The sequence below is a fragment of the Arvicanthis niloticus genome, chromosome 19, assembly GCF_011762505.2.
Source record: "Arvicanthis niloticus isolate mArvNil1 chromosome 19, mArvNil1.pat.X, whole genome shotgun sequence".
NCBI classification, from domain to species: Eukaryota; Metazoa; Chordata; class Mammalia; order Rodentia; family Muridae; genus Arvicanthis; species Arvicanthis niloticus.
Window position 1 is genome coordinate 49,578,300 of NC_047676.1, and position 16,381 is coordinate 49,594,680.

At 42.4% G+C, this 16,381-nt stretch overlaps 1 protein-coding gene across 2 annotated transcripts in view; it reads left to right on the forward strand.

Annotated features, from left to right (window-relative positions):
• Nln (neurolysin) overlaps positions 1 to 16,381 on the forward strand; it is a 92,326-nt gene that overhangs the window by 65,506 nt on the left and 10,439 nt on the right. For both annotated transcript variants that reach the window (XM_034523464.2, XM_034523465.2), the window contains 3 exons: positions 828 to 1,029; positions 15,178 to 15,364; positions 15,701 to 15,829. In XM_034523464.2, the coding sequence (XP_034379355.1) occupies positions 828 to 1,029; positions 15,178 to 15,364; positions 15,701 to 15,829 (518 nt within the window). The remainder of the gene's footprint in view (positions 1 to 827; positions 1,030 to 15,177; positions 15,365 to 15,700; positions 15,830 to 16,381) is intronic.

The following is a 16,381-nucleotide window of genomic DNA, read 5'->3' on the forward strand; positions in this document are numbered from 1 at the left end:
ACAGTGGGCTGCCGTGGTTTCTTCCCTGCTCACACTGGTCTGGCTGGGGTGGGAAATCTCTGTTGCAGTGATCCAGCATCAGTCTCTACGTTGTTGTTTCTTGGTTTTGTTCATCTTTTCCTGAGACAGGGTATCACTAATCACCTGACTGAACTCAGCTCCTGGATACCTGGGATCACTGGTGTGTGTCACCATACCTAGCTAGCTAGCATCACCCTTCAGCAGAGTAGCCTCTGTCGTATGTCTTAAAAATGGGTCCAAGTCAGTGGTCCTGCTTCATCTACAGCTGTAGGTTTGAACATGTGGTGTATTTCTGCCCTGTAGAGGCTGTTGTTGTTGTTGTTGTTGTTGTTGTTGTTGTTGTTGTTGTTCTGAGCAGTGGGTTTGCACAGCTGCTCTAAGAACAGCAGGGTCTCTCTTACTGTGGGTACTAAGGCCTTGGTCTGTAGGACCAAATGGAAAAGCATCTAAGTGATGCTTTATAGCCTTTCCCTGACTAATGGTGGCTCAGGAGAGTCTGCCCATCCCCATCCTTTTCCTATATAAAGTCTGATACTGCAAGTGATGCTGCTTTTCCCTTGTGTACAGCACTGTGGTTCCATGTTGTGTCTAGACCAGCACCAACCTTAAGTCGTTGTCTGAAGTCTCCTATAACTGTGGTGTCCAGTATCTGCCCAAACTTAAGATGCAGGAGGCAGGGAGGGGGGACTCAAGGAACCAAGAAAATGTCTTCTGGTGTCAAGCAGACTATAATGCCTAGAAGAAGACATGACATGTTTTTCACCAAAGTAGACTGTCCGTTTCACAGCTCTGTGTCTGTCTCTCAGGGAAGGAAAATACAACCATGCGGCCTGCTTTGGTCTCCAGCCAGGCTGCCTTCTCCCTGATGGCAGTCGGATGATGTCTGTGGCTGCCCTGGTGGTCAACTTTTCTCAGCCCGTAGCAGGTCGGCCCTCTCTCCTGAGACACGATGAAGTGCGAACTTACTTCCACGAGTTCGGTCACGTCATGCATCAGATCTGTGCACAGGTGAGCAGGGTTTTCTTGTGGCAAAGCCACCGGTTACTTCTAGTTGCATCTGTCCTTTCAGCTGCTGTCAGGTCTCTAGGCCTCATTTGTTTTCTACAAGCTGAACACGTTTGAGAAGTGGTAAGCCTGCAGAGGCCCAGTCCCCTTGTCACATCCTCTCACGCTGTCCTTTTACTCTGAGGTTTGCCTGCTGACGAAAGATCTTGTAGCATAACTGCTTATTGGAGGAACAACAGCGGCTTCCAACCTCTTCAAGCCTTCATTCCTTTTGTACTACTGAGTAGCCTCAAGTTAAAATCACAAGTAACACAGCGTGCAGAGTAGGAGTGGTGGTGTGCCAACTGTAACCCTGCACTTGGAAACGAGGCAGGAAGATAGAATTTCAAGCCTGGCCTTGACTCCATAGCAAGTTCAAGGCCACCTTGGGCTACATGAGAGCCTAACACAAAAAAATAGAGGACCGTGTATGGGATTATTTTTCCAGGAAGAAGGTATGTGCAGTAGATTGGAACTGTTTCTTTAGTGTCAAAAAGAAAAAGAAAAGTGATTGTTCCATGTGTATGTTCATGTGTGTGGTGGCCAGACGTCAGCATGTAATGTTCTTCAGGAACTGTTCACCTTTTTGAGACAAGGTCTCCCTAGTTAGGTCAAGCAGGCTGACCACCAACCCCGAGGAATCCTCTGCAAGCATCTACCACTTTGCTGTCTTTTTAAAGTAGATTCTGGGATTGGAGCTAAAGTTCTCATGCTTAGTCAGTAGGCAGTACTTCACTGAGCTGTCTCCCCAGGCCAGAAGAGGAGCTCTTCTCTTCTTTTTTATCTTTTGAGACAAAAATCTGATAATGTACAGCCCAGCTGTCCTTGAACACATGATCTTCCTGCCACAGTCTCAGATGCTAGTGAAGTGATGTATAGGTTGTTTCATGTTTTGTTTTTCAGGGATATTGGTTAAATCCAGGTTATACCAGGCAAGTCCTCTATCACTGCATTACATTCACAACCAAAGACTATGTTTATCTTAGTCTGGTCCTGATCCATATTCTGTTACTTTGAATAAACACTGGGAAATACAACAGAAGTTTGTCCACATGTGTAACTTTAAATGCTGCCCTCAAAAGAGAAACCTTTCAGGATAATCTCAAATTTCTTAGATGATTTTAAGTCTGTTCTTCCAATGCTGGAGTTCTGTGTGTGTTTGTCAGTATTGAACTTCTGTCACTGTCCTTTGTTGTTGTTGGTTTTTTGTTTTTGTTTTTTTTTTTTTTTTGGATATTTTATTTACATTTCAGATGCCATCTCCTTTCCCCATTTCCCCTCCCTAGAAAACCCCTATCCCATACCCCTTTCTCCTTTTTGCTTTTATACAATTTTTTAAATGTTAACCAACGGCTTTATAAATTTGGTAATGCTCAGTATCAATCAGAAGTGTAACCTAATACCCAACCTAGATATATTAACTATCTTTGACTGGCGGAGACATGTGAACATCTGCCTCCATGTCTGGCCCCCCTCTCTCTTTCTCTCTCATCACCTAGCTCCACACTCCTTCTCCTCCTCTCCTTACTCCTCCTCTCCTTACTCCTCCCACCATAGCTCCTCATACATATCACCCTTCCTGTTAAAATAAAACTTTTCTCTCAAAATACAGTTAGAGCATAACTATACCAATTTATGTCAGTAAGGTGCAAGATAGACCTAATACCCAGTCCATCATTTTGTTGACTAAGCAGAACCTCTGTCATCTCTCCTAAATAAAAGACTTAGTTCTGAACCTGGTTTTTGTTTTTTTGTTTTTTTGTTTTTTTTTCTTGGCTTTAGAATGAATGTCAGCTGAAAACCATCCTCTCAAATCTTTTCTCTCAAAGAAAATAGCAAGGATTGGCTATGAGACTAAGTTTTCAACCCCATCAGAAATCCAGAATGACTGAGTTAACTGAAATTATGGGAAGCACAAAGCATAGCTTCTAGAGAGACAGCTAAACACCTGGACAGTCCCTATACTACAGAACATTGGATCTTCAGCCTTCTGGCCCAGGATCGTCTGGCAGACCTAGTAATGCAGAATTATTAAGGGCTGATTACTCTGTCTTGGCAGATATAATCAGCCAACTATTCTGCAAGTGTGTCCTTTTCTGTAATTTGTCTGTAGATGGAAAGAGGCAATTCTTGCCTAGTGGCTGACTCACCACAATTGGAATAACTCCAAAGATGCTCAGTTTCTTCTTAGAATCCAAGACAGGAAGCTGTCAGGAGCAGACAGGTCTCTAATCAAAATGAACATTAATACAGAAATGTTTGTAACGTCAATTCTGTGGATTTCTGATGTTTTGAAAACCAACTATTTATGTAAGGCAATCTGGACTGTTGTCTGTTAACTCCTTTTAGCTATTTCTAAAGAAAATATAGAAAACACCCTAACAATAAACTCAAAGCCATGAATTTGCTATGGTCCCTTAACTCACAGGCTAACCATCTCAAATAAGTTAGAAAAGTTAAAGAAGGACTGGGTCTAAGCCTTGTATTCCTAAATGTGTTATACAGGCACAATGCCTGTGATAGTAACAACATTCATCTCACTTTTATGTTAATAAGAAGCTCGTACCAATGAAAACCTTAAATTTGAAATCAAAGTAAATTTTGTACCATTTAAGAAATTATAACTTCAGCTTAATAACAGTTATACATATTTCTACCAGTAGGTTATGGCTATGCAATAAATCCTAGCTAATCTCCCCTGTTCTACCAAAACCACTACTTTTCCCTAGAAAGACAGCCCAATATTAACCATCTCAGTCCCCAAGCCCAGGGAATAGGGGTGCTGACTCTTCATTAACTTCTTCAAGCTGATTATGGGCGTTGAGATATTAGAAGGGGGTTTGGGGGAAGAGTAAATTGATAAGTCTCTGACACTGTGTCTTCACTGCATCCAGCTGGAATTCCAGGACATCAGAGGTTAGAACAGGTGCGCTCAGCTTGCCTGATGAGTAGATACACCAAGGCTATATATTCTGCAATATAAAAATTCTCAAAACAAATTTTAGTATCAAGATAATTTTTTGTTTGAGTTCTGGAATCTAGTCTTCTGGTGGCCTGCCTCTGTCATGTCTAATCCAAATATATTCTGGGAGTTTCTATGAGGGTGTGCTCCCACCATCCTCCCATTTTTGCCTTCCTGCTCTCAAATTTCCCAACATCAGGGAATCCAAACTTTCGGTCACCTAGGCCCTCCACTTCCACTGATGCCTAACCCCTTATCCCATTCCCCCCCTCCAATTAATATGAGGGTGTGCTCCCACCATCCTCTCATTCCCACCTCCCTGCTCTTGCAATTCCCCAACACTAGGGAGTCCAAACTTTCAGGTACCAAGGCTGTCCACTTCCACTGATGTCTGGCAAGGCCACCCTCAACTACCTATACAGGTGGAGCCATGTGTCCCCCCCCCCCCCCCCCTTTGTGTTCTCAAGCTGCAGATTTTAGAATGGCTACTCCAGCTTGTTTCTTAGGACCATTTGCTTGAAAAATTTTTTTCCAGCCTTTTGCTCTAAGGTGGAGTCTGTGTTTGTCACTGAGGTGGGTTTCCTGTATGCAGCAAAATGCTGGGTCCTGTTTATGTATCCAGTCCATTAGCCTATGTCTTTTAATTGGGGAACTGAGTCCATTGATGAGATATTAAGGAACAGTGATTGTTGTCTCCTGTTATTTTTGTTATTAGAGGTGAAGTTATCTTTGTGTGGCTATCTTCTTTTGGATTTGTTGGAAGAGGGTTACGTTCTTGCTCTTTCTAGGGTATAATTTCCCTCCTTGTATTGGAGCTTTCCTGCTATTATCCTTTGTAATGCTGGGTTTGTGGAAAGATACTGTGTAAATTCGGTTTTGTCATGGAATGTCTTAATTTCTCTATCTATGGTAATTAAGAGTTTTGCTGGGTATAGTAGCCTGGGCTGGCATTTGTGTTCTCTTAGGGTCTGTATGACATCTGTCCAGCATCTTCTAGCTTTTATAGTATCTGGTGAGAAGTCTGGTGTAATTCTGATAGGTCTGCCTTTATATGTTACTTGGCCTTTCTCCCTTACTGCATTTAATATTCTTTTTTTTGTTTTGTGCACTTGGTGTTTTGATTATTATGTTACAGAAGGTATTTCTTTTCTGGTCTAGTCTATTTGGTGTTCTATAGGCTTCTTGTATGTTTATGGGCATCTCTTTGTTTAAATTAGGGAAGTTTTCTTCTATAATTTTTTTGAAGATATTTATTGGCCCTTTAATCTTCACTCTCATTAGGTTTGGTCTCCTCATTGTGTCCTGGATTTCCTGGATATTTTGTGTTAAGAACTTTTTGCATTTTGCATTTTTTGACAGTTGTGTTGATATTTTCTATGGTATCTTCTGCACCTGAGATTCTCTCTTCTATCTCTTGTATTCTGTTGGTGATGCTTGTGTCTGTGACTCCTGATTTCTTTCCTAGGTTTTCTTTCTCCAGCATAGTCTCCCTTTGTGATTTCTTGATTGTTTCTACTTCCATTTGTATGTCCTGGATAGTTTTGTTCAATTTCTTCACCTGTTTAGTTGTGTTCTCTTGTAATTCTTTAAGGGATTTTTGTGTTTCCTCTTTAAGGGCTTCTACCTGTTTACCTATGTTCTCCTCAAATTCTTTGAGAGTGTTATTTATGTCCTTCTTAAAGTACTCTATCATCATCATTAGAAGTGATTTTGAATCTGAATCTTGCTTTTCTGGTGATATGGGTAATTCAGGACTTTCTTGTGTGAGAGGATGTCAAGTACCCTGAGTTACTGATGCTTATGTTCTTGCGCTTTCCTTTTGCCATCTGTATCTCCTCAGTGCTACCTGCCCTGTCCCTGACTGGAGCCTGTCTTTCCTATTATCTTGGTTGTATCAGAACTTTGTGTGGTGGGTGTAACTACTGGGGTAAGCACTTGGGCCCAAAATCTACTCAGTGCTCAAGCGCAGACAGGATGCTGCCCAGGTTAGAGCTCTGGGAGCCCCATTTCCTCTGGGTTGTTAGAGATTGGGGGCAGAGCTGCCACCCAAGATCTGCTCAGCCGTCTGGCCTAGACCAAAGGAAACCAGTGTTCCGGGCCGGGGATGACTTCCTGGGTCCTTGTGGGTCCCAGTTACTCCCTGTTTGGGGCGGGCCTTGCTGTCTGCTTACCTAAGATACTGCCCGAGTTAGAGCACCTGGGATCCCTGCTTCCTCTGGGTTGAGATTGGGGGCAGAGCTGCCACCCAAGATCTGCTCAGTGCTCTGGCCCAGACTGGAAAGAACCAGTGCCCTGGGCCGGGAGTGACTTCCTAGGTCCTTGTGGGTCCCAGTTAATCCCTGTTTGGGGCGGGCCTTGCTGTCTGCTGATACTGCCCGGGTTAGAGTTCCTGGGAGACCAGCTTCCTCTGGGTTCTGTGTGATTGGGGGCAAAGCTGCTGTCTTGGATCTGCTCAGTTCCTGGGCCCAGACCGGAAGGAACCAGTGCTCTGTGCTGGGAGTCGTCACTGTCCTTTGTATGCCTTATGCTCTCTTGATTTATGATAGCTCTGCTTTTCATTTTTCTAGAATACTTATATGATTAAGTTAGAAAAGTAAAAATAACTTCCTTAGGTTCAATAGTGTGTATTGTTAGATCGGCCAAGTTCTAGGTATGTATCTGTATGCAGATAAGCAAGCCTCTACCTTTAGAATGGTTCATCCTTTATTTATTTATTTATTTATTTATTTATTTATTTGTTCATTTATTGACTTATTTATATATCTTATTTACTTACATATGTATGTATGTATGTATGTATGTATGTATGTATGTATATGTACCATGTGCATGCAGTACTCATGGAGGCCAGAAGAGGCCAACAGATCCCCTGGGACTCGAGTTGCAGAGAGCTGTGAACTATACCATCTCGGTGCTGGGAATCAAACCCAGGTTCATTATAAGTGCTTTTAACCACCAAGCCATCTCTCCCGCCTTGTTTTTTTTTTTTTTATTTTGAGTGGAATACTGCTCCAGAAAAAGTTCTTAGAATTCACATTCTGAAAATTGTAAGATGAATTCTAAAAACTTACAGGAGACCCCCCCAACCCTCTATACACTCATTCCTTACAGCCAAAAAAGACAATGACCCACAAATTTAGAACTCCTAATTCAGCAGTTTACTGCTCAGTGTTGACTGATGGCTAGCAATTTTACAACAAAGTAATCCAGTGTCTTAGTCACATTTATTAAACTAATAGTTGTCTGCCAGTGAGTTTCACTGTTTCTGATGCAGACTCCTGAGGCAGTCCTCTTACAGCCTCAGTATCAGGTGCTCACCTGTGTTCTTCAGACAGTTCTCTACAACTCTGTTATTCATATTATTTGGTATTGCTTTTGATCCTTTGAGGATCATTAGCACTGGAAAATACTTTCTTGACATTTAAAAACTGATACAAAACTGAAGTAAGCTGTTTCATATTGTAATTTGATGTCTATTATATTAATCCATTCTAATATACATATGTTTTTTGCCTGTCCTATTGCTTTTGTGCCTGGTGCCTAGAGAAGCCAGAAGAGGGTGTTGGATCTCTTAGAACTAGATGTACAGGTGGTTGTGAGCCACCATATGGGTGCTAGAAAATGAACCTGGGTCCTCTGGAAAGAAACTCAGTGATCCTAACCACTATGCCATCTCTCTTAGTGTGTCTCTCTTAAACCAATCAGTTCCCTTCAGTTCTTAGACCTTTAGCTAACCATTCAGGAACAATGTGTCCTTTATATGAGTATATATAATTCAAATATTTAGAAAAGACCAATGGTGTTACTTTACAGACTACTTCAGGTCTCATCATTTGAAGTTTGTCTAACTATAGCCCTTTCACTTTTAATTAAGGCTTTATTGTGATTCTGATGTTTATTAAAATAATTATCTCTTTAGTAGTACTCATGCATATACTGTCCTCTGTGTGGTCCTCACAGAATGGAGTGTTGAGATATTCAAGTTTAGAACCAGTGACCAATACCTTCCACCCTTTGTACACACAAATCTGTGCACTTGCTGCTTTTAAGTTTACAGACCTTTTGTATTGATCTAAAATGTATGGCAGTTGAATAAGATTCATAACTTCTGTGTTCACTAATAACTTCCAAATTTGCCATACGTGTGCAGTAGATTGGATCAAAGATATGATACCCCATTGTTTAGATTCTGCATTGTGACAGTCTGGAGGTTGGATGGCCAGAGGAGCTCACTGGAGCTTGTGATGGTGATATCTAAATGCTTGTGCAGGAACTTCCAGTTTCTAGGCATGTGGATGCCCTAGTTCACTGTTCCCCGTGTTGTCACTGGGGACCTGAGTTTCACTGTGCTTTTGTGTGTCAACTGCCAGGTTGGTAATTTGGAAGATATCAATCAGGAGAGGCATTGCCAGTATCTGTTCCTGCTTTGTGGGTTGTGCTCTCAGTAATCCCTGGCCTTTTGAACTTCTGCAAAGGAAGAATACTGTCTCTCACCTGTTTTCCTTCATGCTGCTGTCTTTGCTGGTTGTATGTTAAAAGCAGTAATGAGTTTTGAACTCTAAAGAGATAATTATTTTAATAAACATCAGAATCACAATAAAGCCTTAATTAAAAGTGAAAGGGCTATAGTTAGACAAACTTCAAATGATGCGACCAGAAGTAGTCTGTAAAGTAACACCATTGGTCTTTTCTAAATATTTGAATTATATACAACTGTAAAAAAGCAGGCCCTGTTAAGAGAACCCTGGCGTTGTGACAGAACATTGAATTAAAATATACAGGGCTAGGTTCAATCCTATGTGTTCTATCCAAGAAAAAAGAAATACGATTTGGCCTTTTCAAACCCTCTCATGTCTCCATTCATAAAATGGGGACAAGTGTGGCATAATGGTGCACGCCTTTAATCCCAGCACTCGGTAGGCTGAGGCAGAAGGATCTCTGTGAATTCAGAGCCAGCTTGATCTACATTGTGAGTTCCAGGACAACCAGAGCTATGTAGTTAGACCTTGTTTTGGAAAAACAAAACTAAAATAAAATGGAGAGAATAGTAATTCTTAGTCTTTATTTTTCTTTTTTCTTTGTGGGTGAAGGGATAGAGACAGGGTTTCTCTATGCAGTCTTGGCTCTCCTGGAACCCACTCTGTAGACCAGGCTGGGCTTGAATTTAGAGATCCATCTGCCTCTGCCTTCTGAGTACTGGGTACCAGGATTAAAGTCATGAGCTACCACCTCCTAGCTAGTATTTTATTTTGCACAGAATATCTTTTGTTTATCCTTTATTTTTTTGTTTAGTATTTTCATATCTGTTTATATATAACTCAATTCTTTTAGAATCAAAAGTAAAGATGTGTGGGCAGGAGCAAGAGGAAGCAGATCGCAGACCGTGGCCATGAGGTTCAAGAAAACACATGGGTACCCGTTAAGAGGGCTGTTGAGTGACAGGCTGTGGAAGGAGACTTCCACATCAGAATCAGCAAGACCCTTGCCTTGCTCAGATGATCTCTAACGACTTCAAAATTTGATTGCAGAAGCAAGAGCAGCATGAGCAATTGCTATGCTGGGGATGGTAGAGCATTAGTTGTAGAGAAGCATAGATATTTTATTTTCATAACTAACATTAAGATACGGCTGTGTAAGATGCCAGATACCTGTAGTCCCCGCACTCCTGAGGTTGAGGCAGAAAGATCACAAGTTCAAGGCCAGATGGATTATTTAGTGAGTTTGGGACCAGCTTGAGCTATGTAGCAAGGCACTGTCTCAGAAACTCAAAAGAAGAGAAGCAGAAGCCAGAGCTGCCCGAACCTTCAGAGCGTGTACCAGCACATTACTGCTTTTTCGGCCCAGCTCTCGGCTCAGGTGATCCTGACATTGCTTTCCAGTTTTCTAAGTGACAAGGCTCTTGAGTCTTAGCACGAGTTGCCCAAAGGCAGCCCAGCATGCTCCAGCCACTCTGCTGCCTGCTCTTTGAGCTGTGCTCTAGAGGCATCTGTGTTACATGTGATCTGAGCCAGTTCTCCCACATACAGAGTCTGCATGGACAGGCTTCCTTCTCAGTTATTAGATGGTGTTCTGATAGTGGCGCCAAGTGTGAATGTCTCTAGTTTCACATGTCCCTATGGACTCTATGGAGTTTGTGACTTTGACATCAGACATCATTTCCTCCAGGATCCCTCTTTTATTGTTTTGTTATTTTCTTTTGTTTTTTTTTAATCTGTGTATAAGTATGTGCATATATGTTAACGTAGAATAAATGCTAACATAAACCAAAATGTGCTTATGTGTAATGTGTGTTTGGAAATTTGCTTCCTTTGTTTGCTACAATTTTTATATATACAATTTTAGCTTTTTAAAAGATTACGTGTGTGTGTGTGTGTGTGTGTGTGTGTGTGTGTGTGTGTCTCTTTATGATTATGGATGCCAGTGGAAGCCAGAAGAGGCATCAGATCCTTGGAGCTAGAGTTACAGGTAGTTGTGAGCCCTCAGCACGGTCCTGGGAATTGAACTCTGGTCTTCTGGAAGAACAGTGAGTTAGTCCTCTTAACCACTCAACCGTCTCTCCAGTCCCTGTGTTATTTTATCTTTAGTAATAAGAGAAAGAGGTTTTCTTCTCTGAAGACAAAGAATGCTCAGATGATCTTTTAAGCAGAATTATTGATGATTTCCTGTGCACAATATACAAAGAATGATAGGATCGAATTCAAAATAAGAAGTTAGAGTGTGCCTTGAATTTTTAGGATTTAAGGACATGAAAGGCAAGAATCGAAAGTAGATTCACTCAAGAGAGGTGAGACAGATAAAATGTTAACATGCAATGAACAGAGAGAGAAGACATGAGGCTGGGCACTAGGTCAGGTGGAGCCTGAGAGAAACTGCCTTTGAGTTAACCTGAGTTGGGTTCTCCACAGCACACACTCTTCTCACACTTCAGTGCACAGACCTTGAGTGCTGCGTCCCCTGGGTATGTGCCCCGCTGCGGGGCAAGGGATGGCGAGCCAAGCTCACTCTGACTCAGCATTCGAGGTTAAGTGGGACTTTTATTTGTTTTTATCTGAAAAGAAGCAGTTTAAATAAGTGCCTAGTTAGGACAGCATAGGTAACCTGAAGACAAACCAATGAAGATCAGTTGTGACCTTAAAGACTTTTCCAAATTGTTTCTTCCTGTCCTTAGACACTGGCCTGCTGAAGTTTAGGGATGCTGTGAAGACTAAGAAAAGATGAACTGTTTCTCACATCTTCTATGTTACTGTTATTTTTTTCCAGTGATGGCTAGATATGTTGGAAGATAAAACCATGACCTCTTATACCCATCTAGTAATAGAAAAGTCTAGTAGATAGTGGCCACTTGTTTTTTTGTGCCTTGCTTTGTTAAATGGACTTCTCCATTAGCTGTAGATGTGGGGTAGATCAGACAGATTAGGATATGGGACTATGTGCTATTAAATCAACAGCGAGCCACTTGGGTCAGCCAAGGTCCCTTCTCTTGAGGCCTGTCATTTTTCCTAGGCATACTGTACTTACTCATTCCAACAGTTGCCTTTTCTTTGCTCTGGAATTTGTTATCATAAAAATGATCTGTAGTTTTAACCAGTAAAAGGAGTTGGTCTCTTTTTTTTTTTTTTTTTTTTTTTTTTTTTTTCTTTTGAGTTGGTCTCTTAATTAGATGAGCTCACAGGCTCACAGGACAAATTTAGCTAAGTTTGTATAAGTTTAAAGGTTAGTGTCTTCATCAGTAAGACATAGGTTTTAAATCTGCAGTGGAATGTATTTTAGACATCCAAATGTCTGTTTGGGAGATAGTAAAGCAAACACTCATATTTAGAGCTGGAAAAGCGGCTCAGTAATTTAAAAAAAAAAAATGTTGCTCTTGGGGAGGACCAGGGTTCAGTTCCCACCACTTGAATGACAGCTCATAACCATCTGTACCTCCAGGCATGCTTGTCTGTGTACATACATGCAGACAAAACACCCACCTGCATAAAATGAATCTTTAAAAACAGAGAGAGAAAGAAAATTCTCATATTAGGTAACTTTTCCTGTCAAAAATCCCCATCCAAACAGAAATCTAAGCTACCCATGTTTTTTAGGCTCCTGTGATCAAAACATTTTTTGCAAGAAGTGTGTTCTGATTTGCCCGTTGGATTGTTTTGTTGCTGGCATGATACTTAGTTTTATCTGGAAGATGATGAACATTGGCTAGCTTTTATTTTTAACATCCCCAAACTGACCGTGCTGAGAACTAAGTAGGGAATCACTCTAGGACTGTACACTTGGGAAGTGGTATAGTCAGTCGTGACTGCCCATTCAGCCACCCACTCCACAGTCCTGTGCACGAGGTGCCCTCACACTGCAGAGCCAGAGTCCCCGTTCCCAAGTGTATGCTGATGATGGGGTCCTCGGGCTTGAGGGTTTAGCTGTTTGCTGGAAATTAAGCTTTTGAATTTTGTAGGATTTTTTTTTTTATCCTCATGTGAAAAATATTTAAATGATGTTGCCCAAAGGGTTCACAGAGGCACAGCATGGCTGACTTTTGGGAAATCAGTAAACAGGCAAGCTATTTTTAGCTTTTACTCCTTCCTTGCAAATGTTTCCTTTTGTTCTTTAGAGAACATTGTTGATCTGTTCATTCATTGGCAGTGTTCTTCCCGCTAGCAGACAGGGAGAACAGGCCTTCTTTTCTCCACACTGCTGACATAACCGCGTTGATTCTTGTTTGTCCAATTTTGGCTCTAACGCATGAGTCACTTATTTGTTCATATTTTTTTCCTGGATACTGAGCAGACCCTTCCCCCAGTGTGTGTGTGTGTGTGTGTGTGTGTGTGTTGCCTGGATGGAAATCTTCATACAAGATTTACAAAGCTTCTGATTGTATCATGTTGTATGACAGTAGCTGATGGCTTGATTTTCTCGTTTGCGCTGCCAGTGTCTGTTTAAAAGCTATGCTTCATAAAACCATGCATTTAGCACTCCTGCCTCAGGACAGATAGTTGCACAGCTTAACCTGTGTACCTCAGCCTCCTGTTCCATCCTTGAGACATCTTCTAGTCTCAGGAGGGAGTAACTTTTTGGGGGGAACATAACTCAAATGGCACTTTAATTCTCACATAAAGGAAAAGGGTTTTTGTTGTTTGTTTTTTGTTTTGTTTTTAGGTTTTGGTTTTGGGGGTTTTTTGTACAGAAAAGATGCACTAGACTAGAACATTCTTGTTAAGATTATAAGTTACAGACTCATCTGCTGCCCTCTCTGTGGCTGAGTAGCTTCCTGTTCCTATCTGGTTTTAAATCCTACGTCTGCTATTATTCTGTGTGTGCCTGTTTCCTTAGTATACCCATAGAAGTAATAGGACATACACCATACAATAATGTGGGGGTGGCGGAGGTATGTGTACATGTTCATGTGTGTACAAGTGCACATCTGTACACCTGGGTATGGAAGGCAGAAGTCAGCCTATCGTAGCATTGTTCTCTAGTGGTTGTCCATCTTTCATTTTGAGACCGCATCTCTCACTGGTCCCTGAGCCTGATAGCAGGTTGGTTACCTGGCTAGCTAGCAATGCTCCTCTTCCCACTTCCCAAGTACTGGCATCACAAGTGTGCATGGCACCACACCTGCGGGTGTTACACACGTGTCTCTACCACACCTACTTCTTTACTGTGTGCTGGCCATCAAATTTAGGTCCTCATGATTATGCAGCAGAAATTGTACCTCTTGTATAGACATTTAAACCATACTGTCCATGTAAGAGCCAGACTTGATGCCTGGCACGGGAGAAGTCTTCTCTGGCTTTTACAATACTGCATTAGATTGTTTTACCTATAATGCGAATGCAATCTTAAGATGTTACATACCAGAATGAGGCAAAACACTCTTTTTCTAGGGGTCTTGGCCTCTTCCCCTGTACAGATGGGAGCAGCTAGTGGGGTTGAGAGATGCGGTATGTCCTCCACAGAGGTGCCCTAATTCCAGCACCTACTGAAGGGTTTCCTTGGACCTCCTGTATTGCAGCCTTTCCTGTCTAGAATCAGCACAATTATAAGGTGAAGTCAAGCAGAGTGTTTTGCATAGGGAGGAAGGCAGAATGTGCTGTCATTCTGACATCTGTGCCTGTGCCCTGGGCCAAAAGCAGAATGGTTATACACTGCTGATTTGGCACCCCATCTGCTGCCTTCTCTGTGGCTAAGTCCTCTTCCTGCTTTCTCCTTTGTAGAGCCTGGGGTGCTGAAGCCAGGGACAGTGCTTGGATGTGAGGCATCAGGAGAGGAAACGGGGTGGAGGCACAGAGAAACAGGAGGGTCCCATCCTCTATCCGACCCTGTGGGTCAGTGCTAACTCTTCTCTGCTGCTCATGGTTTGCAAGTATTTCGTGGCTGGGGTAATGATTCCAAAACACTAGCCTGGAAAAAGGGAACAGAAATGGCAGACACAAGCCACGAGCCTATTGTAAGAAATCTGTCTTTCTGCTTGGGTGCTTTTACAACATCAAACTCAATCAAGAGTCTTTGAAACTTGACTTTCAGAACTCTTAGCCCAGGCCCACTGAGGGAGCGATCCCTTCTTCCCACCACGGAGGTTTTGAACTTTGCTTCTTTCTCCCTCCTGTTGACATTCACTCACCCATTTGCAACTCATTTGCAGGCTCATCTTCCAGGCCATTGGTTTCTTTTCTCAACTTGATCTGAAAGGTCTAGCTCAAGCTAACCACAGCATAGCTGTCTTAGGATCACTGCTATAAACTTTAGAACACAAAACATCACACATGTCTGCGTGCACACACACACACACACACACACACACACACACACACCAGTCTGGAATGTTGTAACTTAACTCCTTAACTGATTTAAACTTGAGTCGTTGAGCAACAGCAGTGAATGCCCAGAAAGGCATGTATTGAGTAAACACGAATAGCCAACTGCAAGGAGGAGCCTGAGAGAGACTGTTTATCTAAGGGATAAACAGCCTTCTCCCCTAACCCCCAAGTGCTGGGGTCACATTCACAGCCTCACACAGCAGATGCCTCTGCCCATGAGCCACATAGAACTCCGGGGCTTTGTTCTCATCCTGCCTTAAGTGTTGGTGGGGCTCAGTATAATTGGCTGCATGTATAGTTTGACTCAGTGTTTTTAAAAATTCTTTTATGTTTGCTTTCTAGACTGATTTTGCACGATTTAGTGGAACAAATGTGGAAACTGACTTTGTAGAGGTGCCATCACAAATGCTTGAAAACTGGGTGTGGGACATTGATTCCCTGCGAAAGCTGTCCAAACATTATAAAGATGGACACCCTATCACAGACGAGCTGCTGGAGAAGCTTGTGGCTTCCAGACTGGTCAACACAGGTATGAGCAACATTCTAGAGAAGAAAAGCAAGTAGGAGTTGTTTGATGCAGGATTCCTGGCAGCTTCTTCTGTCAGACATACTTTGACTTTAATAACATACCCCAGGAGTGCTGTGCATGGGGGGAGGAACCCCGGGTGTGTTAGAATGAAGACGCCTAGGACTATGTCTTAGGGGAACGATTCCTCCTAAGTCATATATGGTCTGGATACTGTTTGGCCTTGCTACCCTTTTGTGATGAATGGTACTAAGTCGGTTTTCAAATCTCTGATCTTGTGGCATTAGAACACATAGTTCTCTCTCCAACACATTGTCCAAACACTCTTAACCTTATTAGGTCTCCTGACGCTGCGCCAAATTGTTTTGAGCAAAGTTGACCAGTCTCTCCATACCAATGCATCACTGGATGCCGCGAGCGAATATGCTAAATACTGCACAGAAATTCTGGGAGTTGCAGCTACGCCAGGTATGAGGCGCGAACACCTGAGTTCATTTTCTTGTAAGAGCTCAGAGTCTCCTTAGCCTTACAGGCAGGCGGGTGGAGTTCCTCAAAGCTCATTTCATTCCTTTCTGCTCTCTGTACTCAGACCACAGCTTTCAGATAAGCACGCCCTGCCTTAGGAGTTGCCCTGTTCAAATGTGCTTGAAGGGGAGGTGGCGCCACAGTCACAGCACTTCAGTGTAAGCGGGTGTGAGCAATTGGCCTCTGCCCCAGAGCACAGCCATTGCACCTGCCTGTCCCCTCCCTCCCTGTGTGCACCCGGACGTCCTGTGATTTTCAGTAAGAAGTTGGCAGAAGAGGCATTTCAGGGAGAAACACGAACCTCCTTCATTTCTGACTCCAAATGCCAGTTCAAGCTTTTGACTGGCAGTTTCTAACAGGATACTTAACAGTATTTGTTATTGTAGGAGTCTAAATTTACATGCCTACTTTTAAGCCAACTAATATGTATCTATTTGGATGTCAATTAAAGTAAACTTTTTCACCAAGGCGATTGTTGCTAAAAAGACTCAGACA